Source organism: Ornithorhynchus anatinus, chromosome 6 (assembly GCF_004115215.2).
Source record: "Ornithorhynchus anatinus isolate Pmale09 chromosome 6, mOrnAna1.pri.v4, whole genome shotgun sequence".
Taxonomy (NCBI): Eukaryota; Metazoa; Chordata; class Mammalia; order Monotremata; family Ornithorhynchidae; genus Ornithorhynchus; species Ornithorhynchus anatinus.
In genome coordinates, this window is record NC_041733.1 from 373,652 (window position 1) to 398,624 (window position 24,973).

General features: G+C 54.0%; 2 protein-coding genes across 5 annotated transcripts; both read right to left on the reverse strand.

Moving 5' to 3' along the window:
• Window positions 1-2,390: 2,390 nt before the first annotated feature.
• LOC100088612 (40S ribosomal protein S23) lies at window positions 2,391-5,577 on the reverse strand. Its single transcript, XM_001511220.5, is given in 5 exon segments — window positions 2,391-2,583; window positions 2,791-2,911; window positions 3,466-3,530; window positions 3,532-3,626; window positions 5,574-5,577. Coding segments are annotated over 5 exon segments (432 nt in total). The 3' UTR covers window positions 2,391-2,436.
• Window positions 5,578-9,998: 4,421 nt separating this feature from the next.
• Window positions 9,999-23,224, reverse strand: LOC103169924 (UAP56-interacting factor-like). 4 transcript variants are annotated; one of them, XM_029067073.1, is made up of 10 exons: window positions 23,155-23,224; window positions 22,687-22,775; window positions 18,896-19,018; window positions 17,988-18,118; window positions 15,459-15,598; window positions 14,307-14,403; window positions 13,813-13,865; window positions 13,510-13,584; window positions 10,703-10,814; window positions 9,999-10,242 (listed from the first exon to the last, which is right to left on the reverse strand). In XM_029067073.1, the coding sequence occupies exons 1-10, from the start codon at window positions 23,208-23,210 to the stop codon at window positions 10,147-10,149; spliced, it is 972 nt and encodes a 323-aa protein (XP_028922906.1). In that variant the 5' UTR covers window positions 23,211-23,224; the 3' UTR covers window positions 9,999-10,146. The 4 variants fall into 4 exon arrangements, with proteins under 4 accessions (XP_028922906.1, XP_028922905.1, XP_028922907.1 ...); XM_029067072.1 differs by having other exon boundaries at window positions 15,459-15,601; XM_029067074.2 differs by lacking the exon at window positions 13,813-13,865 and having other exon boundaries at window positions 15,459-15,601.
• Between the last annotated feature and the right edge of the window lie 1,749 nt (window positions 23,225-24,973).

The following is a 24,973-nucleotide window of genomic DNA, read 5'->3' on the forward strand; positions in this document are numbered from 1 at the left end:
GCCAAGTCACTTCACTTCTCTGTGCCTCAGTTCCCTCATCTGTCAAATGGGGATTAAGACTGTGAGCCTCACGTGGGACCACCTGATGACCCTGTATCTACCCCAGCGCTTAGAACAGTGCTCTGCACATAGTAAGCGCTTAACAAATACCTGCATTATTATTAGGGAAGCAGCGTGGCTCAGTGGAAAGAGCCTGGGCTTCGGAGTCAGAGGTCACGGGTTCGACTCCCGGCTCTGCCACTTGTCAGCTGTGTGACTGTGGGCAAGTCACTTAACTTCTCTGTGCCTCAGTTACCTCATCTGTAAAATGGGGATTAACTGTGAGCCTCATGTGGGACAACCTGATTACCCTGTACCTACCCTAGCGCTTAGAACAGTGCTCTGCACATAGTAAGCGCTTAACAAATACCAACATTATTACATTATTAAAGAGCCCAGGCTTGGGAGTCAGAGGTCACGGGTTCTAATCCCTGCTCCGCCACTTGTCAGCTGTGTGCCTTTGGGCAAGTCACTTTACTTCTCTGTGCCTCAGTTACCTCATCTGTAAAATGGGACTAAGACTGTGAGCCCCACTGGGACAACCTGATCACTTTGTATCCCCCCCAGTACTTTAAGAACAGTGCTTTGCACATAGTAAGCACGTAACAAATACCATTATTATTATTATTATGCAGGCACAGACTTTGCCTGTTCCTCCAATTCCCAGAGGGCAAGGGGCTGTGCTGGCACCCGTTATGGTCGGCACACTGCCCATGGCCAACCCTGCTCGGCGGTCCCAGTTTCAGTGAGAGACTATGGTTAAAGTCCCGCCGGAACCCACCGTTTCTTGGGCGAGTTGGTCAGCGGCCTGGAAACCGTCAGGCCAGGGTCGCTGAAGCCACTTGCGAAGATCCGAGTGCTAAACCCCTGCGGGACGCCGCTGGGAGAATGCTGCCACCTGCAGCCTGCGCCGCCCTTAACGGTTATATTTAACCATTACGGTACTTGTTAAACGTTAAATGCCAAGCACTGTTCTAAACGCTGGAGTAGATACAAGCTAATCAGGCCAAACTTAATCTCCGACCTACAGGGGGTTAATATTCTCAATCCCCATTTTACAGATGAGGTAATTGTGAGGCAGTGAAGTGACTTGACCAAGGTCACACACCAGACACATGGCAGAGCCAGGATTAGAACTCAGGTCCTCACCCACCGCTTTCTCAACATCATAGGCTCCAAGCAGCCTTGTTGGCCACACCCGACTTACAGCGAGCTAGTGGACCTGGGCAGAGCTGGCCAGCTGGGGTCCGTCCTATGGACGGAGCACGGGGCTGGAGGCCACCAGATCTCCGTTCACATCTCAGCTTTGCACCCTGGAGCCAGGCCCTGCCCTCTTTGGGTCCGTAGAGGGGAGCCAGGGTCCCCTCTCTCTGAGCAGTCGCTCAAGACTCACCCATCTGGGGGAGGACGCTCTGCCAGATCCCAGGAAAACACCTCTCCACAGGACACCGCCCCTTGCTAATCAGCCAGCCGGACCACAGCTATCCCCACCACCTCTTGGAAACCTTCTCAGATTAATTCCCCACATCCCCCCGACTTTAGTTCCTTATACAAATATTTACTTGACCACAGTTTGGGTTCTAATCCCTCCTCCACTTGCATGCTATGTGACCTAGAGCAGGATACAACTTCTGGGCCTGTTTTTTCATCTATAAAAGGGATTAAATATCAGTTTTCCCTCCCACTTTGACCACGAGCTTGGGGTGGGACAGGGACCTCACCGCTGCGACCAACACTGGCTAACTTGGAGTGGATTGTGACCAACACTGGCTAACTCGGAGTGGACCAGAGAAGCGGCTTAATCGCACCGCCACAGCAGACGGGTGGTGTCCGGCAGGTTAGCCTGATCACTGCTCATTAGATTCCAGCCCCTGCACCTACTCTACTGGCCCTCTGGGTGCCTGTGGCCACTGATACAGACACACATATACGTGCTTGTGTCACAGTCGGAGCTGGGGCAGATGAACCCACAGCGGTTTGGAGTGAAGAGGCTACCCCCTCTCAGGTGGAGGATGTCAACGAACAGGCAGCTGACTGGCTTGGTCTGAGCATCTAACTTCTCCTTGATGCGGGAGACCAAGGTGGAACCCGGTCCTGCACCCCCCCGATGCCCCACTGGGTCCTGCTCCCACCCGAGGCGAGCTGGGCACTGGGGCCCGCAGCCCCTGGCAGGAACGTTACTCCGTATCGTCGTGCCACGAGGCTGAGCTTATCAGTCTGTGTGCGCTCTGACCGGCCCCGAGCCCCTTCTCTGGCTGCTTGTTTCCAGTACTACCCCACATGGACTCGCGTGACGATGAGGAGGAAGAGGGAGCCCAGCCTCGCCTCGGCCCAAGACCACAGACGCACACTTCCCGAAAGAATATTTATTGAAGTCCCAATGCCATTACAGAAAACTCATGACCTGGGTCTCTCCTTCTTGCCTTTGTACAGAGCCAGAAGAGAGACGTTGGCGACCTTGACCACCTTGAAGCGGACTCCGGGAATATCTCCCACGGCGTGGCCTTTCCGGCCGAAGCCGGCTACCAGAACCTCGTCGTTTTCCTAGAAACAAAGACGGTGGATGCCTCAGCTCCTTGTTGGCCGGGACCAGCAGAGGAGTCCGGCTACTCACCGCACCCCACTGTCTGGTCCCCCTCCCCACACATACTCCCCGACCGGCTAAGTGTCAGATGAGCTCTCGGATAGTTGGTGAACTATCGTTAAACCCCATCCCTCCTCTAGCCCCACGGGACAAAATGGGTTGACCACCTCAATGAAGTTCAAGCAGCCATCGTTGGGAACAAAGGCCGTGATCTTCTTGCCATTCTTGATCAGCTGAACTCGTACGCACTTCCTGATGGCAGAATTGGGCTGTTTGGCCTCAACGCCCCTGCAATAGAACAGAACACTCTCATAGAACCACTGCAGCCAGGCCCCCCTGAGTTGATTACTCCCTTCCTACCCTCATCGTGTTTTGATTTTTCACACTGTTTGTCTTACCCGCTCTCCAGAGGTGTTCCCCCCCAAACTATATATTAGGAATTATTTGTTTTCACTAATGTCTGTCTCCCCCACTAGACTATAAGCCCATTTTGGGCAGGGAATATGCCTACTAACTGCTGTATGGCACTCTCAAGAGCAGAGCTCTGCATACAGTTCAATAATACCACGGGAAGTGACGACAATTTTTAGGGGTCTTCCCTCCTGATCTGCAAGTTTCTTGTGGGCAGGGATCCCGAACACTTAGTACAGTGCTCTACACACCAGAAGACACTCACTAAATACTATTAATTCACTGACTGATGTAAGCTTCCTGAGGGCAGAGATCGTGTTTGGCTCCAGCCTCCCTCTCTCAAACGCTCAGCAAAAATCACCCCGGAAACTGCTGCAACAGGGCCCGAGTGGCTGAGGCCTGCGCTGGGCCCCGGGAGTCCCCGGACTCACACTTTCTCCAGGACGATGCCCTTGGCGTGGGAAGCGCCCCCGAAGGGGTTGGCCTTCAGAGCGGTTACCCAGGTGAGCCTTCTTGTACTGCTTGTCGTGCCACTTCTGGTCTCGCCGGTGGCTGCGTAGCTTCCTGGCCGTACGGAGTCCTCGGCACTTCCCTGCAGGGCAGAGACCCTGTTTTTTTGTTTTGACGGTATTTGTTAAGGGTTTACTACGAATCAAGGACCGTTAATCAGGTCGGGCACCGTCCCTGTCCCATCTGGGGCTCACTGTCTACGTACCAACGACGACAATAATGATGGCATGTTAGGCGCTTACTGTGTGCGAAGCACTGTCCTATGCACTGGGGTGGAGAAGAGCAAATCAAGCCCTATCCCACTTAGGGCTCGCAGTCTCAATGTAGGAGAGAGAACAAGTACTGAACGCCCAGTTTTACAGAAGAGGGAACTCAGGCAGTGCGGCTCAATGAAAGAACCCGGGCTTAGGAGTCAGAGGTCATGAGTTCTAATCTGGGCTTCACCTCTTATCAGTTACATGACTTTGGGCAAGTCACTTCACTTCTCGGTGCCTCAGTTCCCTCATCTGTAAAACGGGGATGAAGACTGTGAGCCTCACGCGGGACAACCTGATTACCCTGTATCTACCCCAGCGATCAGAACAGTGCTCGGCATATAATAAGCGTTTAACAAACACCAACATTATTATGCTTTGTTTTCTGTCTCCCCTGTTTAGCCTATGAGCCTGTTGGGCAGAGATTGTCTCTGTTGCCGAACTGTACATTCCAAGCGCTTAGTACAGTGCTCTGCACACAGTAAGTGCTCAGGAAATGTGGCTGAATGAATTATTATAAAGTAAAATGACTTGTCCAAGGTCACCCAGCAGACAAATGGCTGCACCGGGATTAGGGACATGGTGCCGAGTCCCGGGCCCAAGCACTAGCCACAAAACCACACTGTTGCTCCCTGCACGGCCCTGAAAACACCCTCTCTCTGGGCCAGGCCAGGCCAGATCAGACCGGACCAGACCGAATCGGGTCGAGCCAGACCAGATCGAATTGGACTGGAAGAAACCAGACCAGACTGGACTGGACCAGACCTAACTGGGCCAGACTGGACCAAACCAAACCAAACCAGCCCAGACCAAACCAGACCAGACTGGACCAGACCTAACTGGGCCAGACTGGACCAAACCAAACCAGCCCAGACCTAATTGGGCCAGACTAGACCAAACCAGACCCAAACTGGGCTGGACCAGATGAGACCTAATTGGGCCGGACTGGACCAAACCAGACCAGACCGGGATGGACCAGATCAGACCTAATTGGGCCGGACTGGACCAGACCAGACCTAATTGGGCCAGAGTGGACCAAACCAGACCAGACCGGGCTGGACTAGATCAGACCTAATTGGGCCAGACTGGACCAAGCCAGACCAGACCGGGATGAACCCCAGACTAGACCTAATTGGGCCAGACTGGACCAAACCACACCAGACTGGGCTGGACCGGATCAGACCTAATTGGGCCGGACTGGGCCAGACCAAACCAGACCAGGATGGACCAGGTCAGACCTAATGGGGCCTGACTGGACCAAACCAGCCCAGACCGGGATGAACCAGCCCAGACCTACTTGGGCCGGACTGGACCAAACCAGACCAGACTGGGCTGGACCGGATCAGACCTAACTGGGCCGAACCGGATCGAACCAGACCAGACTGGGCTGGACCAGATCAAACCTAATTGGGCCGAACTGGACCAAACCAGATCAGACCTAATTGGACCGGACTGGACCAAACCAGCCCAGACTGGGCTGGACCGGATCAGACCTAATGGGGCCGAACTGGCCCAAACCAGACCAGACCAGGATGGACCAGATCAGACCTAACTGGGCCGGACTGGACCAGACCAAAGCAAATCAGACCGGGCTGGAACAGACCAGACCAGACTGAACCGGTCTAGCCCAGCCCGACTGAACCGGACCAGACCGGACCAAACGGAACCGGCCAAGACCAGACTGCAGCAGACCAGACATAATGGGGCCGGCCCGGATCGAACCGGATCAGACCAGATCGGAGCGGACCAGGCCCGTCCTCGCGCGCGTAGCTCACCCATGGCGCCCGCTCGCGCGCCGCAGCAGCGCAAAGAAAGAAGGCCGCTCCCACAAGCCCCCGCGGCGGCCGGCCTGCCGGGGCTGCCCCGCCGCGCGCCTGACTCCGCGAGGACCCCCCCCCCCCCGCCGGGGCTGCCCCTCCGCGCGCCTGTCTGCCCGCCGCCGCAGGGACACCGCGGGCGGCGCCGCACCCGGCCACTAGGGGGCTCCCGCACCCCGCCCTGCCCTGGGTTCAAGATTCATTCATTCAATAGTATTTATTGAGCGCTTACTATGTGCGGAGCACTGGACGAAGCGCTGGGAATGTTGGTATTTGTTAAGCACTTACTATGTGCCGAGCATTGTTTTAAGCGCTGGGAGAGATCCAGCGTCATCAGGTTGTCCCACGGGAGGCTCATAGTTAATCCCCATTTTACAGATGAGGGAACTGAGGCCCGGAGAAGTGAAGCGACTTGCCCACAGTCACACAGCTGACAAGTGGCAGAGCCGGGAGTCGAACCCATGACCTCTGACTCCCAAGCCCAGGCTCTTTCCATTGAGCCCTTCCCCAATGAATGGGGAATGGACAAGTCGGCAACAGATAGAGACAGTCCCTGCCCTTTGTCGGGCTTACATCATCATTACTCATCCTGATGGCAGGTGTTAAGCGCTTACTATGTGCGAAGCGCTCTTCTAAGCGCTGGGGGGAGACGAGGTCATCAGGTTGTCCCACGGGGGGCTCCCAGTCTTCATCCCCATTTGACAGATGAGGTCACTGAGGCCTAGAGAAGTGAAATGACTTGCCCAAAGTCACCCAGCTGACAAGTGGCGGAGCGGGATTAGAACCCACGACCTCTGACTCCCAAGCCCAGGCTCTTCCCACTGAGCCACGCTACTGAGCGCCCCTGGACTGCAGAGACCTTGCACTTCCACGGGCTTTGGAGTCAGAGGTCATGGGTTCGAACACCGGCTCGGCCACTTGTCAGCTGTGTGACTTTGGGCAAGTCACTTAGCTTCTCGGTGCCTCACTTACCTCATCTGTAAAATGGGGATTAAGACTGTGAGCCCCACGTGGGACAACCTGATTCCCCTGTGTCAACCCCAGCGCTTAGAACAGTGCTTGGCACATAGTAAGCGCTTAACAAATACCAACATTATTATTATTATTGTTAGCCCTCAAGGGACTGCCGATCTAACGGGGAGACAGACAGAAGGACTTGGTTTTGAATCACAACCCTGCCACTTGTCCACCGCGTGACCTTGGGCAAATCTCTTCTCTGGGCCTCAGTGACCTCATCTGTAAAATGGGGCTTAAGACTGTGAGCCCCATGTAGGACAGGGGCTGGGTTCAAATTGATTAGCTTGTGTCAGCCCAGCAACTAAAGAAGCAGCGTGGCTCAGTGGAAAGAGTCCAGGCTGGAGAGTCAGAGGTCACGAGTTCAAATTCTGGCTCCACCGCTTGTCAGCTGTGTGACTTTGGGCGAGTCACTTCACTTCTCTCAGCGTGGTTCGGTGGAAAGAGCCCGGGCTGAGAAGTCAGAGGTCATGGCTTCTAATCCCCACTCCGCCACTTGGCTGTGTGACTTTAGGCAAGTCACTTAACTTCTCAGTGCCTCAGTTCCCTCATCTGTAAAATGTGGATTAAGACTGTGAGCCCCATGTGGGACAACCTGATTACCCTGTATCTCCCCCAGCTCTTAGAACAATGCTCAGCACATAGTAAGCACTTAACAAATACCAACATTATTATTCTCTGTGCCTCAGTTACCTCATCTGTAAAATGGAGATGAAGATTGTGAGCCCCACGTGGCACAACCTGATCACCTTGTATCCTCCCCAGCACTTAGAACAGTGCTTTTCACATAGTAAGCACTTAACAAATGCCATCATTATTAGTATTATTATTATTGTTAGAACAGTGCCTGGCTCATAGTAAATGCTGAACAAATACCAATTTTAAAAAAAGGTGGAATGTGAAGGTAGTCACAAGATCTGAGGCTGGCATAAATCCATGAATAATAACAACAAATGTGATATTTGTTAATCTCTTACTATGTGCCGGGCACTGTAATAATAATGTTGGTATTTGTTAAGCGCTTACTATGTGCCGAGCACTGTACTAAGTGCTGGGGTGGGTACAAGCAAATCCGGTGACACGCAGTCCCTGTCCTGCATGGGATGCATAGTCTTAATCCCCATTTTACAGATGAGGTAATTGAGACACAGAGAAGTAAAAGTGACTTGCCCAAGGCCACAGAGTGCACGAGTGCAAGCAAGAGGTGACTGAAGGGTTAAGCTGCAGCTAGTGGGGCAGGGCACAGCTTTCCTGTCACTCCGTTGTTTTCAGGGTCCTATGTTGGGACACCTTGGCTTCTTCCTTCTTGCCCCGACTCCTGGGGCCATGAAGGTCCCAGGGGAGACTCCCTCTAGGCTGGCCAGGAGTCCAGTTTTGCACCAGTGAAAGTCCGGTTTTCAGTCCTTAACCCTGGCGAATATGGCAGTGGATGGCCTAATATGTGGGAGTTTAATTTTCAGGGTTCCCAGAAGGTGTTCTTCTCTCTCTCACTGTCTTCCCAGTTTGAGTCTGAGCTGCCTGAGGCCAAGGAGCCTGAGTCATGCCTCTGGTGTACTCTCCTGCACCTTTAGCACAGTGCACAGCCTGTGACGATGATGAGAGATGAGCCAGGTGTGCGTGGGCAGTGGGGGGAGGAAGGAGGGGTCCCCTGAGAGACATGCTGCATGTTCAGCTGGACTTTGCAGAATGTTGTGTCTAATGTCATCATGTTATTTGGGGTGCCTGTCTCAAGCCATGCTGTCACATCCGTCTGTCTGGTATCTGTGATGGCCAGCTGTGGTCATCCTAAGGCCTAGCAGATACAGCACAGACCTGGGAGTCAGAAAGTCATGGGTTCTAATCCTGACTCCACCACTTGTCTACTCTGTGACCTTGGGCAAGTCCCTTCACTTCTCTGGGCCTCAGTTCCCTCATCTGTAAAAAGGAGCTTCGTGTGGGACAGGGATTGTGTCCAATCCAATTATCTTATATCTACCCCTGTGCTTAGAACAGTGCCTGCCACATAGTAAATGCTTAATAAATACCATTATTATTGTCATCATCATCATCATCATCATCTTCCCTGGCCTCCTGGGGTGCTGATTTTTAGCCCACTCCCACCCAGTTGCATCTATGATTTCCCTTTTGTTCCCACTGGATGCATACAATCTATGTTCACCTGAGCTTACTTCCATTGTATGTTTCCAAACATCCAGGACAGAACCTTGATGATGATGATGATGATGATGATAAGGTATTTGTTAAGTGTTCACTATGTGCCACCAATGTACTAAACACTAGGGAAGATACACTATAATCAGATCCAGCAGTCCCTGTCCCACAACTGGAGGGGGCCACTACAGTACTCTACACACAGTAGGTTTCTAGTCCTCAATTCTACAGCCAGGGAATGCTCCATCATCACTGGTCTCCTGGGGCCAGACCCTCCTGTCCCTCCCCACCATGGTTACCCCTGTTGGTTCCGTTGAGGCTTTTTCAGCTCCTGAAATAGTTTCCCCAGCACTGCAGCCCAGTAGTAAACCCCCTCCATGGCTGAACCTGGAGCCAGGCACTTTGTCAAAGTTCCCAGGATGCCCGTGTGTCCTGACCCAGCTGGGATAATCCCAGGTGGCAGCAGGTCATCCCAGGTAAGGAGAGAAAACCTGTCCCAACATCCTATTGCTGATCTCTGAGCTGCCCCGTTCAGTGGAAATACCCTAGTGTTCACATCTGGGACGGGGCGGGGGTTCTGTCACACTGAGTTTTGGTTTCAGAGTGTCAGGTCTCCATAGCCTGGAATGGACAGACAACCAGGGGCAGGGACAGAGCAAGACCCCAGTGTGACCAGGGGACCGAACAGCTTCTGGGAAGGACCGACGGGGAGGATTTAGAACTCCACCGGCTGGAGAGATGCAGGGTGAGAGGGGTCGGGGCTGGAGTTCAAGAGCAGGGAAGGGGACGGCAGACCATTGGTTTGGCACAGTCTGGCTGTGCTGACACTGGTTTTCACAGTGGTTTCTTTGTGATCAAGGACTCCAGAATGAAGCAGTTACCTAATAATAATAATTGTGATGTTTGTTAAGCTCTTACTATGTGCCAAGGCCTGTACTAAGCATTGGGGCGGATAGAGGATAATCAGTCCTGGTTCTACATGGGCTTATGGTCTAGGAGTGGGAGGAGTGCAGATATTGAATCCCCGTTTTACAGATGAAGAAATGGAGGTGCAGGGAATTTCAGTGACTTGCTCAAAGTCACACAGCAGGCCAGGGGTGAAGAAGCGGCATTAGAATCTGGGTCTTCTGACTCCCCAGCCTGCAAGTGCTCAGGTGGAGGCCAGAGTCAATTTTCTCTTTACCTTGTGAAAGCCTGGTTGTCCTGAGACAAAGCTCCAAGAGGTTGTGACTCCTCTTTTAATGAGTGGTAAAAAGAGATCGGCCACAGCGCTAAATGAAAAGAACAGAGGAAATGGCATTGGGCCAGAGGCCCAAAGGCCTGCCAAGTGGAGCAGTGAGTGTCCAGATGCCATTTCTGCAGCTATTCAGGGGAGGGTCACGGTCCGGCCTCCAAGTCTCGCGGTGGGCAAACGTCCTTTAATCTCCAAGCCAGAGAACCGCTCATTCAGCGTCAGCGTTGTCTGTGGGAGGGAGAATGAAAACAGAATGGCCTCAGGGATTTTGTCATCTTGGGCCAATCAACAGTGCCACCACCCATGCTGACGCCCCAAATGCCCAGTCCCTCCCATCCAGCGGCCTGATAGCCTGACCAGTGTCGCTTTCCACAGCTGTACCTCTCCCCCTTAAGCCAAGCAGCCTTCCCCACATCCCCCAACCATGATGCTCAGTCATCCCTGATAAGGAAAATAAAAGGATGCTCTCCCCTGTCCTCTTCACCAAATTGGGACCTTCCCCTCAGGCTCTGGCTGACTGGGGAGCACAGACCTCATGAGAGGGACGAGGGCCCCAGAAAACTCTATGATTCCTACCACTGCTTCCCTCTAGAACTAACACGGAGATCGGAAAGGACATGAACCCCCCAAACACACACCCGACATCCCTCTTTAGGCCTTGCACCCACCAGATTTCCCTGCTCCGTACCTGATTGGCCATGGCCCGGAAGTTGAATCTCAGGGACACGCCTTTGGGCTGGGGTCTGGTTGCCTTTGGGACAAATGTGCCAAATGGGGGCTTCAACCCTGCTCTTCCGTATCTGGCGATTCAATACAGGTTGTCGAGAACCAAAAAGGAAAGGGGATATCTGTTAGCCGAGAGACTTGTCTGCCCCAGTGAGGAGTGGGGTGAGCACAGAGAATCTGTTCCCATGGGGAGCTGTATAGCCAGAAACACTGGCAGATCCAAGGAACAAATTTCCCTGTTTGTTCATGGTGGGGAGAGTTCGAGATGCGGGGGGGAATCAGGAGTGATGGACACAGTCCATGCTGGGTCACTGGGGGAGTGTCAGCGATGGAGAGGGGATAGTCAGAGGTGTTTGATGGTTTGTGCTGGGTGAGGAGGGAGAGAGTCAGGGAGGGAGAGGAGAGAGTGAGGATGCTGGATCATTCAGCCCTAACCGTGATGTTGAGTATCCAGGAGAGCAAGTGGGACACATTTCCTTCAAGTGCCCTGGTGCTCCTGTAAAGGATGGAGTTCTGGGCTGGGGGGATCATGAGTCTGTCCTAGAAAGGTGGGGGTCAATCAGGGAAGGTCTCCTGGAGGAGGTGGCTGGGGTGGTGTGATAGGACAAGAAGGTGGGATCAACCATGGAAGGCCTCCTGGAGGAGGGGAGATCTCCAGAAGTCTTTGAAAATGCAGAAAGCCTTGGGGGCCTGGATCGTGTCTACCAACTCAATTGTACTGTATTCTCCCAAACACTTAGTACTGTGCTCTTCACACCATAAATGCTCAGTAAATACCACTGTTTGATTGGATGTTTGACTCCAAGTCTTCTGTATTTGGCATAGCCCTCAACAGGACATAGAGGGAAGGCAAAGGAAATCCTCTAATTCTTCTATCCTTAATGAAACTATTCTTCTTAGTTCTCTGGAAGAATGTCCCCTACACTATTGGTTTTACTTTCTAGGATTCTATTGCAACTTTGGTTTGTCCAAGAGTCTGCAGCTCTCGCACCCAGAGCAGGGAGGTTCACACTCTTTGCTCCTCCCAGGCACCCTCCCATGGTGCCTTGCTTTTGACTTGCCCACTCCCATCTCCTTGTCCTTCTGTTCCCCTAGCCTAGGTCTTTCCCCGACCCATCCAAATCCAGACCAAGGCTTTCCTCGTTTTCAAAGGCTCTTGAGATCTCTCTCCTCTAGGAGGCTTTCCCTGATTGGTCCTATCACACCACTCCAGCCACCTTCTCCAGGAAGCCTTCCCTGATTGAGTCTTCCCTGACCGGCCCTCCACCTTTCTGGTCTTATCATGTCATGTCATTCATTTATTCATTCAGTTGTATTTATTGAGCGCTTACTGTGTGCAAAGCACTATACTAAGCACTTGGGAGAGTACAAATAATAAACAGACACATTCCTGCCCACGAGGAGTTCACAGTCTAGAGGGGGAGACAGACATCAATATGAATAAATAAATAAATAGATAAATACATGAATAAATAATTCCTCAGCCACCTCCTCCAGGAGGCCCTCCCCAATTAACTGTCAACCCCCAGTTGCATCCACTGACATGTACTGATGTCCCATGGCCACCTGCCCTCAGCATGTTCCATTTTTTAAAAGATGGTATTTCTTAAGTGCTTACTATGTGCCAGGCATTGTACTAAGCGCTGGGGGAGGCACAAGCTAATCAGGTTGAACACAGTCCATGTCCTACATGAGGCTCACAGTCTTAATCCCCACTTTACAGCTGAGGTGACTGAGGCACAGAGAAGTGAAACTACTTGGCTAGAGTCCCATAGCAGAGGAGCGGCAGCAGTCTGCCTGATTTCCACGCCTGCACTTCAACCACGAGACTGCACTGCTTCTAATTGATTGCAAAGGTTATCGAGCAACTCCACTCTGAAACCCCTGAAACTTCCACTTGGTCTACACCTGGTCCTGCTTCTACACTTTGTAAACTGTTTCTGTCTGTCTGTCTGACTGACTAAGCGTCTGCCTGCCTGCTTGTCTGTCGGCTACCCCCATTAGAATGACAGCTACATCAGGGCAGGGACAATTTCCAACAGACAATGACTCTCCCCCTCTTCAAAGCCTTATTGAAGGTACAGCTCCTCCGAGAAGCCTTCCCTGACTACTGATCTCTCTCATTCAATCCATATATTCAATTTTACCAGAGTTCTATCTTCACTGCGGCACTAAAATCCACCCTTTCCTTTCCATCCAAACTATTAGTACAGTGATCCACTTTCCTCTTCTCCCACTCCCTTCTGAGTCTCCCGAACTTGCTCCCTTTATTCATCCCCCTACCAGCCCCACAACACTTATGTCCATATCTGTGAGCCCGTTACTGGGTAGGGATTGTCTATCTGTTGCTGAATTGTACACTCCAAGTGCTTAGTACAGTGCTCTGCACATAGTAAGCGCTCAGTAAATGCTACTGAATGAATGAATGAATGAATCTGTAACTGATTTATATTAATGTCTGTCTCCTCCTCTATACTGTAAGCTCATTGTGGGTGGGGAGTGTGTCTGTTTATTGTTATATTTTGCTCTCCCAAGTGCTTAGTACAATGCTCTGTATATGGTAAGTGCTCAGTAAATAAGTGCTGAATAAATAGATGGATTGTTCCCTGTAGATTTATCTCCCGAGTGCTTAATTCGGTGTTCTGCACACGGTAGGTGCTCAGTCAAGACCACTGACTGACTGAACCCTGAGCTGTCCTGACCACTCAATAAGTGTCCGGGATTGATGGAATTGTCAATCGATCGATTGATCGATAGATCATCACTCACGGTTTGGCCTCCCTGGCCCGAGGATTGGACACGGAGATGGTCAGCACGGCTCCACGTGGGGGCAGCAGCTGCCGCCTGAATGAAGTGGCAGGGACGACCTGATCACCACATGTCCGGATTCGCCCGACCCCTCTCCCAATCTCCTCTGACCCTCTGCCCATCCCCTCTCCAACTCCACTGGTCTCTCTTCCCCCTCCTCTGTCCCTCAGCCCATTCCCCCCTTCCCAACTCCTCTGCCCCTCCACCCCCTTCTTCTCCCTCCCCAACTGCCCCCTCTCTCCTCCCATTCCCAGCCCCCATCACCTTCGGGCCCTCAGCGGTTTCCCGTCTGTGTCTGATTCCATTTGCAGGGAGAACTGAGCGGGAGATAGCAACCAAACCCATGGGAAAAGGTGAATCGAGGGATAAAGCCACCTCCCCACCCACCTATCTCCTACCCTCCGGCTCAGAGCCATCGCCTGGGCCCCGGCCTCCCACCCTGCCTGGCTCAGGACCCAGAACCATTGGGGCGATCGATATCGCTCACTCTGATGGCCGCTGTTACCACCGTTAGCAGCTGATAGCCTGGTTTGGTGCCCAGCAACCAGTCTGGGCTCTGGGGTGCTTAGAGGGCACTGGATGGTGGGGACCTTGGGGGAGGGGAGGGAAGGAGAAGGATCTAATCCAGGCGTGGAAGCTGGGCCCTGCCCATGAGCAGGAGCTGAGGGAGATATGGGGCTGATGCTCCTTGGGTTGCAAAAGGTATTCCCCTACCATGCCTCCCCAGTCACACCTGATGTGGAGAAATCCCCACTCACCTGGCGCCGAGAGGATATTGGAGTCCACCTGCGCTGACCCGCCTTCTGCGGGAACACTGCTGCTGCCACCATCGCCCTTCGCTTTAGGGCGAATGGCCTGGAGACCCCAGAGAGGGCCAGGTCAGTCCCGGGGAAGTGACCACTCCACTCTAGGCAGATGTTTGCAGGCATTCCCAGATGGGTTTTAATGGGAATATTAACTGCTGTGGGGCCAGCGGACAGGGCCCAGCTCAAAGAACCCAGAGGCCTGGGCTCTGACCCTAGCTCTGCCTGTAACTGGCTGACTAGGCAGAGGCTGTACCCACACCTGACAATGCGCTGCTCCTCTGCCCATCTTCTCACTCACTGTGCCCTGGCAGGAACCCAGTGGGCAGAGACGAGAGCAAGCGAGGGGTACTCTACCAGCCACTGGTGCTAGAATCAACTCCTCCAAGCAGGGTCTCCATCCCAGAGTGTTAGGCCTGAGGCTCGGCCCTCGTTTCCAATGGAAGACTTCACTACACTCGGCAGAAATTGACTGCAGCAGCCACCTCAAACTGCAGGATCACCTAACTATGAATTCAGCTCGCTGTGACCACCCTAGACTGGATCTACCCACTGGCTTTAACTGTCAACTGGAAGGGGCCTAATTCACTTGTATCTACCCCAGAGTTTAAACAGTGTTTGACACATAGCAATCAATTATCAAATATCTTTTTTTAAAAAGAAGATAAACAGATTTAATACGTCCCTGTCCCACATGAGACTCACGGTCAATACTGAGGAAGAAGGATTTAACCCTTATTTTAAAGATGAGAAAACCGAGGCACAGAGAATATAAGTGCCCAAGATCACCTAGCAGACAAGGGGTGGAATTGGGGATTAGAACCTAGATCCTCTGACTCCTGTGCTCATGCTCTATCCGCTAGACCACTCTGCTTGGTTTGAGAGCCACGGGGCGGTGGGAGTGACCCAAGGGGCACAGGAGAGGGGTTTGTGATGCCGGGAGCCCCGGTCCTATCTGTTCCTGGCAGGGCAGAACTGGAAGGTCTTAAGACCTGGCAGATAGTATCAGGACCCTGGGTTCTTCCTGGGGGCGGAACTCTGGCAGAAAGCTGCTGCTGGGAAAGCTGTGGGGAGCCACCCCGTGCCCAACTCCCCCACCACAGTTACCTCTTAGCTGAAGCTGCTGCGGTGGTACCGGTGGCGGCAATTCTTCCCGCTGCTCCGAATCTTCCCGGTCCGGGCCACCGCCTGAATGCTGCCTGCTGCCCGGGTTGGCCCTGAGGTGAGGGCCGTGCATCCGAGTCACCCTGCTTGGCCGACAGTCCGAGTTAGAAAGGGAGACAGGCTGCCTCCTGGATGAGATCCCAGCCTCCGGCCCCCAGCACCAGATCCCTCAGGGCAGCCCCTGGCCCCTGCCCTCAGACCCTCGTGCCCTCAGCCCCCATCATGAGACTCCACAGTGCAGGTCCCCAGCACCCAGCCCTCAGCCCCCAGCTCCCGGCCCCTGGCCTGTTCTCAAGCTCCTGTACACTGCTCTGCCCCTAGTAGGTTCATGTGAACTTAAAACCAAGGTGCTTCCAGCCTTTCTCCGTCCTTGCTCCCCTTGCACACTCCCATCCTCGGTGCACAGCTCAGATCCCCATCTGCTCTGCACAGTCTGGAGCCAGGGTCTACGCTGCACAACCAGGAGCCCTTTCTGCCCCACACGGCTCAGGGCCCTCCACACTGCCCTGCTCAGGGCCCGTTCACACCGCACAGCCTGGAGTCAGTGTCCACACTGCAAACCCAGAGCCCCACCCACACCACACTGCTCATGGCCCAACCACACTCCACACAGCCTGGAGGTAACGACTACACCGCAAAACTTGGGGCACTGTCCAGGCTGCACGGCTTGGGAGTCCCATCCACACTGCATGGCTTGGACCCCCGTCCACCCTGCACGGCTTGGAGCCCTGTCCATACTGCATGGCTCAGGGATTTGGAGACAGCAATTCCATGTTCAAGTGGCCTGCCCCTTCCCTGGTTTATCAGCTCCAGTGCTGCCCCATCTCAGCCTGCGTCCATCCAAACTGTGGAGTCCTGACTCTCCCAGCAGGGTTTACGACCTCGATGTTGGATCAGGACATCCAAATGGTGCAGCCGCTATTAATGGTTCGTCTGTTGGTTATCCTCCCCAGAAGCTGCTACATCCCCCTAAACGTCCTGGCGCCCTGCCTCTGTCTGTCCATCTTGGTGCCCTGCTCTGTCCCCACTCCTACCTATCCATCCTGGTGCCCTACTCTGCCCGGTATCCCTGTCCATCCGTCCTGGTACCCTGCTCTGTGCCCACCCCTACCTGTCTGTCCTGTTGCCCTGCTCTGTCCCCTTCTGTCCATCTGCCCATCCAGACCTCATAGACCAGACGCCCCCAGTGCGCCCTTGTTGGAAGCTGCTCCATTCCCCATAAGGACCTGTAGCCATCAGCATTCACCTTGGTGAAATCACAGCATAAATAAAGATGGATGACCAGCAGGCTTTCCCCATGCCCCTCCTTGTACAAGAAACTTATCCAAAACCTTAAAATGGCCACTAAGAGGGAGAGTCAGTGCCTGCTGTGCAGTCCAGGGAGGCTGAGGGACGGACCACCAGCCACAGCAATCACAGGCAGCCTCAACAACTGCGGCAGCACGAGGCGACCTCTCTCCACAGCCCTAGAATGCCGCCGGATGGCCTCCGCTGAGACTACCACCCTTGTGACCACTGGTCCCTAGGAGCTGCCAGGAACCACCAAGGGCCCGAAGCCCTGCTCCTTTAGCCACAGGCCACAGCCGCTCTTATATTTATCTCTGGCTTCTTCCTTCATGTCACCTTTGTGCTTTACATAGACTCATTTTTCTTGATGTGTGCCACCATCCCTGTCTCCCCTCCTCTGTTCTGGGACTGGGAGCCCTTCGGGGGCCAGGGGACCTATCTAATTCTCATCTGTGTATTTTCCTGGTGCTCAGTGCTAGTGCTTTGCACACAGCAGGGGCTCAGTGAAGACTAGTGCAGCCGCAGTGCTTGCTCCTCCTCCTCCTCATCCTGCTGTTGCTGCTGCATGGATGCAGACACCTTTACGGAAAGGCAGCCCCTGGCTGGGCCAGTGACTAGGGCTGCTTTCTGGAGTGAGGACAGCAAATAGCTATGGGCATGCATGTACAGAGAGGGTGGCCAATAGATAATAATAATAATTATTGTGGCATTTGTTAAGCACTTACTATGTGCCAAGCACTGTTCCAAGTGCTGGGGTAGATATAAGGCATTCAGGTTGGACACAGTCCATGTCCCTCATGGGGCTCACAGTCTTGATCCCCATTTTACAGATGAGGTAGTTGAGGCATAGAGAAGTTAAGTGACCTGCCTAAGGTCACACAGCAGACAGGTGGCAGAGCCAGGATTAGAACCCATGACCTCTGACTCCCAGGCCCATGCTCTTTCCACTAGGCCACGCTGCTTCTCCATAGAGAAGCATACATGCAAGGCTCGCCACTAGCCTCGGCACAGGTGTGGATGCGGACACTGATGCAGGCACCAAAGTGGACACCGGCACAGGTGGCATAATGGTGGCTCTGGAAGCAGGGTCCCCGACTGCCCTAATAATCCCGATGCAAGTCCCAGTAGCGGGGCTGGCCGCCATAAGAACCATGGTGGGTCCTGGCGGCTCTGGGGAGCTTGTACCTCTGGAGCTGCAGCTGGTCTGTTCAGGGGGCTCCGTCCCCCAAACCCACCAGCCCCTCCTGTCTTGGGAGCATTTGGAAATCGTCTTGAGAATCCCTGTGGCCTGAACTTCCTCCTGAATCTCTGGGGTGCTGCGGAAAAGAGGAAGGGGTTATAGACACAGCATAAAGCCAGAGACCCCACCCCCAGACCCCACCTCCAGGAGACCTTCTCTGATTGACCCCTACCATCCTGGTCATGGCGCCCCCTCTCCCCTCCCAGCCACATCCTTCAAGAGGCCTTGCCTGATTGGTGATTTTTACAGTACTACTGTGGCCCTAGACAATTGCTCCCCACCCCCAACCATCTCAGACTCTTAGAGTCAGGAGGGATGGAGGCTAGGAACGCTTTCAATGGGTCCAGCCTCCTGCATCCAGGCAGTAAGTGACAGGCGGGATGGGCCCTTTCCTTTTTGGAGCCTCTCCTGGGCAAGGGGCCTGATCCTCACCTCCACTACAGGGAACCGGCTTAGTGGGAGACACTGGTTAGACTCTCACCTTGGCCACTGAGAGCTGAACGTGGGGAAAGAGCTCAGGGTAACAAGAGAGACTGTGGTCAGACTCGAGAAAGAACTTTCTGGCTGTTAGGGTGTGTGATTCTAGGACATTAGGTGAGTGACTAGTAGTCCAAGTCTGGAAAATTCGGGAAATGCTCCCTCCCTATCCCTCATCCACTCCCTCTCTACTCCTCGTCCATTCTTTCCCTAACCCCATCCACCCCCTCCTTACCCCAAGTCCTCCCTGCCTTATGTCCTGTCCACCCCTCTCTGGTCCACTCCAGACCGCTCCAGGGTGGCCCCTCCCCGTCTAGTGACCACTAAGATCCCCAACTCCTACCAGCCTTCAGGTGGCCTGTATGGTTAAACATACCTTGCTGTGATGATCTCCCACTGCCTGGGAGAAACCGGGGCCGGGGGGCGACGGGGGGTCTCTTCCCCACTTCTTGTGCTCCCGAGGTCGTGGGTCCCTTCCGGTGGAGCTTGATGATGTCATCTGGACAGTGGTGGGGAGGAAACGGGGGGAGACCGATGGGCGATGAACAGCGGGCGGGTAGCAAACCATTAAGCCAGGAGGGGACTCAGAGCTAATAATAATAGTAATGGTAACAATAACCACAATAACAGTAATCATAATCACAGCCAGTAATCATAAAAGGAAGAAAGGGGCTAATAATAATAGTAATAATAAGAGTTTTTGTTAAGCACTTACTAAGTGTCAAGCAATGTACTAAGTGCTTGGGTAGATCAAAGTTGAGAGGGTCTCAGCCAGGGGTCTGCGCCCGGCTGGACGATCCCGCTGACTGAACCATCATCATCTGGGACCCCTGCCCTCCCTGCCCCCACAATGGGAAGGCTGTTGGGATCGAGTCCTAATCCGCCTGCCCTTCCCGGCTGGCCAGAGGCTGAGGGTCACCTCCTCCTCCTCCTTCCTCCCCTCTCCCCTCCTCCTTCCTCTCTCCAGTTTTTTGTCTCTCCTCCTCTCCCCTCTTTCTTACCCTTTTCTCAACTATCTGCTGGACCCAATTCTAATCTCCCTCCCCTCTGCTCTTTCCCTGTCTCCTCTCCCCTCTCCCTCTTGCTCTCTCCTCTTCCTGGCCAATGCAGCCACTTCAAGCCTCCCTGACAGCCAAATTCCTGCCCGTCTCCCCTCAGTGAGGGCCGCCCTGGAGCAGTCTGGAGTGGGCCAGGGAGGGGCGAACAGGGGATAAAGAGGGGGCGGACAAGAGGTAGGAAAAGAATGGACAAGGGGTAGGGAGGGAGCATTCCCGGGCAGACAGGAAGCTGGGCACCCGTCCTGCCAGCCTCCGCTGGACCGATGGACCTGTAGACCCGTGAATTCCTAGCCACGATGACCGGGCAGACACCGAACTAGACACCACCTCCTCCCCTTCCGCACCCCCTCCCCACGCCCCCACCCCCGGCCAATGCAAAGCTCATGGCGGAGCTGGAGGAGCAATACAGAGAGGAGGGGGCTCCAGCAATCGAACAGTGAGGCTAAGTGGCTAGAGCTCGGGTCTGGAAGTCAGAAGGACCTGGATTCTAAACCTAGATCCACCATTCATTCATTCATTCATTCATTCAATCGCATTTATTGAGCGCTTATTGTGTGCAGAGCACTGTACTAAGCGCTTGGAAAGTACAATACAGCAATCACGAGAGACAATCCCTGCCCACAAAGGGCTTACAGTTTAGAGGGAGGGAGACAGATACCAAAACAAGTAAACAGATACTTGTCCGCCGTATGACCTTGGGCATGTCACTTCACTTCCCTCTGTGCCTCTGTTACCTAATCTGTAAAATGGGGATTAAGGCTGTGAGCCCCGCGTCCAACCTGTTTAACTTGTATCTACCCCGACGCTTAATTCAGTGCCTGGCAAATAGTAAGCGCTTAACAGAAACCATAAAAAAAGAAAGAAGAACCTATCCTCCACAGAGTCCCCCCTCTCTGCTGGCAGGGATAGTCCGATCTCCCGGCTGGTCTTTCTCCTTCTAGGACACGCGTGGGACTCGGGCAGGGCCGGAGCCTGCCTGATTTCACGGCCAAGGAACGGAAGGGAGGAGGAGTTTGGAAGGGTGGTGAAGGAGGAGAAGAAAAGAGAAGGCGTCAGATTCCTGGAAGCCCCCGCCTCCCGGCCGCCCTCCCGGCCGCCGGCCCCTGGAGATGTTTGGAGTCCCGGGGTCCCGGGGGCAGAGCTAGGCCGGTCGGCTGCCTGACTAAATAGGCGGAGACAGGGAGGGCGGAGGGTGGAGGCGGCCGCTAAAAATAACCCCGAGAGAAGAAGCTGCGGGACGGTCCCGCAGCCTCCCCTCGCCCATCCCAGGCCAGCCGGGTCCCTGAGGGCGGGGGTGGGGCGACTGTCCAGCCCTGACCGCAACGTTGGGGTCCGGCGGGGTCCGGAGGGAGAGGATGGGGAGAAGGGCCGAGCGAGGGCAGGGAGGAAGACGAAGATGACGGGGTTAAACTCGTTGTGGGCAGAGAATGTGTGATATTGTTGGGCTGTACTCTCCCAAGCGCTTAGTCCAGTGCCCTGCACACAGTGAGCGCTCAATAAATACGATTAACGGGGAGAGGGAAAGGGAGGGCGGGCGGAGGACGAGGGGAAGCGAGGGACGGACGAAGGAAGGGGAGGGCGAGGGGAGAATAATATTTATAATTATGGTATTTATTAAGCGCTTAGTATGTGCCAAACACTGTTCTAAACTCTGGGGTAGGTACAAGGTTGTCCCACGTCTCACAGTCTTAATCCCCATTTTACAGATGAGGTAACTGGGGCACAGACAAACTAAGGGTCTTGCCCAAGGTCACACAGCTGACAAGTAGCGGAGGCGGGATTAGTGGTTTAGTGGAAAGAGCACGGGCCTGGGAGTCAGAGGACGTGGGTTCTAATACGGGCTCCGCCACTTGTCTGCTGTGTAACCTTGTTGTTCCATGTGGGGCTCACAGTTTTAACTTCTCTGCACCTCAGTTACCTTATCTGTAAAATGGGGATTAAAACTGTGAGCCCCACATGGAACAACCTGATTATCCTGTATCTACCCCAGCGCTTAGAACAGTGCTTGACATATAATAAGCGCTTAAATACCATGACTATTATTATTATAGTTATTATTAGAACCCGTGTCTTCTGACTCCCAAGCCCGGGCTCTTTCCATTAAGCCACGCTGGAGAACTGTCCTCAAACCCCCAAACTGACAAGTGTTCTTTCGTCTTCCGTATGTCCCTGGGAAATGGGGTCTATAAGGGTGGCCTGCCTTGCCCCATTTTTCCCCTGAAAAGGCCAGTAAGTCCCTTTCCTCTCCTATTCCCCTCTCTCTCTTTCCCTTTCCCTTCCCCGTCGCCCGCGGAGGGTGGGGAAAGGAGAGACCCCTGGATGTGTCAGCTTCTCCCTCCCGTCTTTGCTGCCCTTGTTCCAGGTAGCCAGTGAGATAGTCCAGTTCCCGAGGGCTGGGGCTGCCCCCAAACAATGGCAGGGTGGTGGGGGGGAGGGGATTTGGCACATGGTAAGAGCTTAACAAATACCATCATTAGTATTAGTATTAAATCCCTAGGGTCTCTCTGCGCCCCTCCTACATTGTCTCTTTCCCCTCGTTGGCATCCATGCTCTGTCGCCAAAGATCTCAATTTCGGGGTAACCGTGATAGGAAGGGGGGGCGGTAATTAATAATGGTGATATTTGTTAAGCACTTACTATGTGCAAAACACTGTTCTAAGAGCTGGGGTGGATACAAGGTAATCAGGTTGTCCCACGTGGGGCTCACAGTCTCCATCCCCATTTTACAGATGAGTTAACTGAGGCACAGAGAAGTCAAGTGACTTGCCCAGAGTCACCCAGCTGACAAGTGGCGGAGCTGGAATTAGAACCCACGACCTCTGACTCCCAAGACCGGGCTTTTTCCACTGCCGCAGACTGGACTTAGAGGTGAGGGGTGAGGGCGTCAATGACTAGACAATTCAGTACCCCCTTCCCCCCCACAATCCCGTATCCATTCCCTCCTGGCCTGTGACCCTCTCCACTTTGGCTTCCGCCCCCTTTTCTTCCAATACCCCCCCCAACTCTGCCTCGGAGTCCCCTGACCCCGGTGGGGGGGTCCCTGCTCTGCCTGTCCGGGGGGAGGGGAGGGGGCTTCGACGGGAGGTGTTGGGGGGGGGGGGTCACTTACCCAGGGACAGGTCGATCCGCTCCCCGTCGGCTCCGGGCCCCGTCGCCGCCATGGTCCTGGCTCGGCCCTGCTCGGCCCAGGCGCTCCGACTTGGGAAGAGTTTGCGAGGAGAGGAGCGGCGGCTCCCACCCCTTTCCTTCCCGGGTCTTCGCCTCCTTCCCCCCGCTCCCCGCTTTTCCCTCCCTTCTTTCCCCCACCCCTTCTCCCACTTCTCACCCTTCCTTCCTACCCCTGGCCTCCTCCTGCTCCCCTTCCTCCTCCCCGCCCCCCGCCTCCTGTCCCACTCCCCCGCCTCTTCCCTTTCTCCCTCCCACAGCTAGTCCCCCTCTCCAGCCTTCTCCTGTCCCCCCCTTTCTCCCTCTCCACCGCCGGTCCCCCCCTCCCCTCTCCCTCTACTCTCTCCCTCCCTTCTTCTCTCCCCCTGCGCCCTCCACCTGTCTCGTCCCCTCCTCCCCTCTCCCCCAGCACCTGTCAGATCCAGACTGGGGGCGGGGTCCACAGCCGGCAGCCGATAATTCTTTCATCCCAGCCCCCCCTCCTCGCCTTTAGACACCTTCTCCCCGCTCCTCCCCTCTCCCTCCTCCCCTTCTGGCCCCAGAAACCCCGGCTCATCTAGTCCGCCCGCCCCGCCTCCATCTTCCCAAATTAGAGCGATGACCAGGGCTCCGGCAGGGCCTCGGGCCCGGAGCTATTTTAAGTGTTTTCCCCGGCGGACTCCCGGGCCCAGCGGGAGTACAGTAATAATAAAGATAATTATGGTATTTGTTAAGCGCTTACTATGTGCCAAGCACTGTTCTAAGCGCTGGGGTAGGTACAAGGTAATCAGGTTGTCCTACATGGGGCTCACAATGTTAATCCCCATTTTACAGATGAGGTAACTGAGGCACAGATAAATTAAACGGCTTGCCCAAGGGCACACAGCAGACAAGTGGAGGAATCGGGATTAGAACCTACATCATTTGATTCCCAAACCCGTGGTCTTTCCACTAAGCCACGCTGTTTCTCAATTGCAGTATTTTTTAAGCGTTTACTAAGTGCCAAGCACTGTTCTAAACCCTGAGTTAGATACAAGGCAATCAGGTTGTCCCACGTGGGGCTCCCAGTCTTAATCCCCATTTTACAGATGAGGTAATTGAGGCGCAGAGAAGTTAAGCGGTTTGCCCCAGGTCCCAAGACAAGTGGCGGAACCGGAATTAGAACCCACGTCCTCTGACTCCCAAGCCCGTGCTCTTGCCTCAGAGCCACGCTGCATCTCGCTCTGTGTACAGTAAGCGCTTAATAAATACGATTCAATGAATGAATGAATGAGCGGCTCAGTCGGGCGGCCTCCTCAGTCCCGTCCTGGCCTGAGAGCCCCAACACAGCTCAGAGAGAAGTGAGGCAGAAGTGGGCCCGGGGCAGAGAGGTTAAAGGAAGGGGCAGAGGTGGGGATGGGCAAGTTGCATTTGGGGGGACAGAGGCGGGGGAACGTCCCAATCAATCAATCAATCAATCACTCAATCCATGGTATTCTCTGAAGGCTTATTAATAATGTTGGTATTTGTTAAGTGCTTACTATGTGCCGAGCACTGTTCTAAGCGCTGGGGTAAACACAGGGGAATCAGGTTGTCCCACGTGGGGCTCACACTTAATCCCCATTTTACAGATGAGGGAACTGAGGCACAGAGAAGTTAAGTGACTTGCCCACAGTCACACAGCTGACAAGTGGCAGAGCTGGGATTTGAACTCATGAGCCCTGTGGATCCTTATTGTCCTTATTGTGTGGAGAGCACTGTTCTAAGCACTTGAGAGAGCACAATATATTACAGCTGGCAGTTTCTTTTCTATGGTAAGCTTACAGTCGAGAAGGGGAGGCCCTCTCTCTCTGTGCGACCTTGGGCAAGCCCAGAGAGGATCTCCCCGGGAATCTCTCCCTTTTCCAGAGCAGGTTGGCCAGGGGTAAGGCCGAGTCAGGAGCTCAAGGCTGTACCCCACCTGTACTTGCCTGCACACTCAATTCATCAGTCACCTTTCTCCAGTCCATCTGACTGCCTGTCAGTCTGTCAGCCCATCTGTACGTCCCTCAGACAGTCAGTACATCCATCAAGCAAACAATCTGTCCGTCAATCCATCAGTCAGTAAATCAGACGGTCAGTCAATCAATCAGTACCATGCTCTGCACTGTAGACTGTAAACTAGACCGTAAACTTGTCTGTGGGCAGGGAATGGGCCTGTTTACTGTTATATTGTACTCTTGCAAGCGCTTACTACAGTGCTCTGCACACGATAAGCCCTCAATAAATATGAT

Excerpts from the sequence above, each read along its gene's own strand:
- LOC103169924 (XM_029067072.1), bottom strand. The coding sequence starts at position 23,210 with ATGAAAGAATTATCGGCTGCCGGCTGTGGACCCCGCCCCCAGTCTGGA. Across the intron at positions 22,776-23,154 it reads CCCCAGTCTGGATCTGACAG|TCGGAGCGCCTGGGCCGAGC; the intron begins GTGCTGGGGGAG and ends ACTCTTCCCAAG. Across the intron at positions 13,585-13,812 it reads AAACCGCTGAGGGCCCGAAG|GCGGCAGCTGCTGCCCCCAC; the intron begins GTGATGGGGGCT and ends CACTTCATTCAG.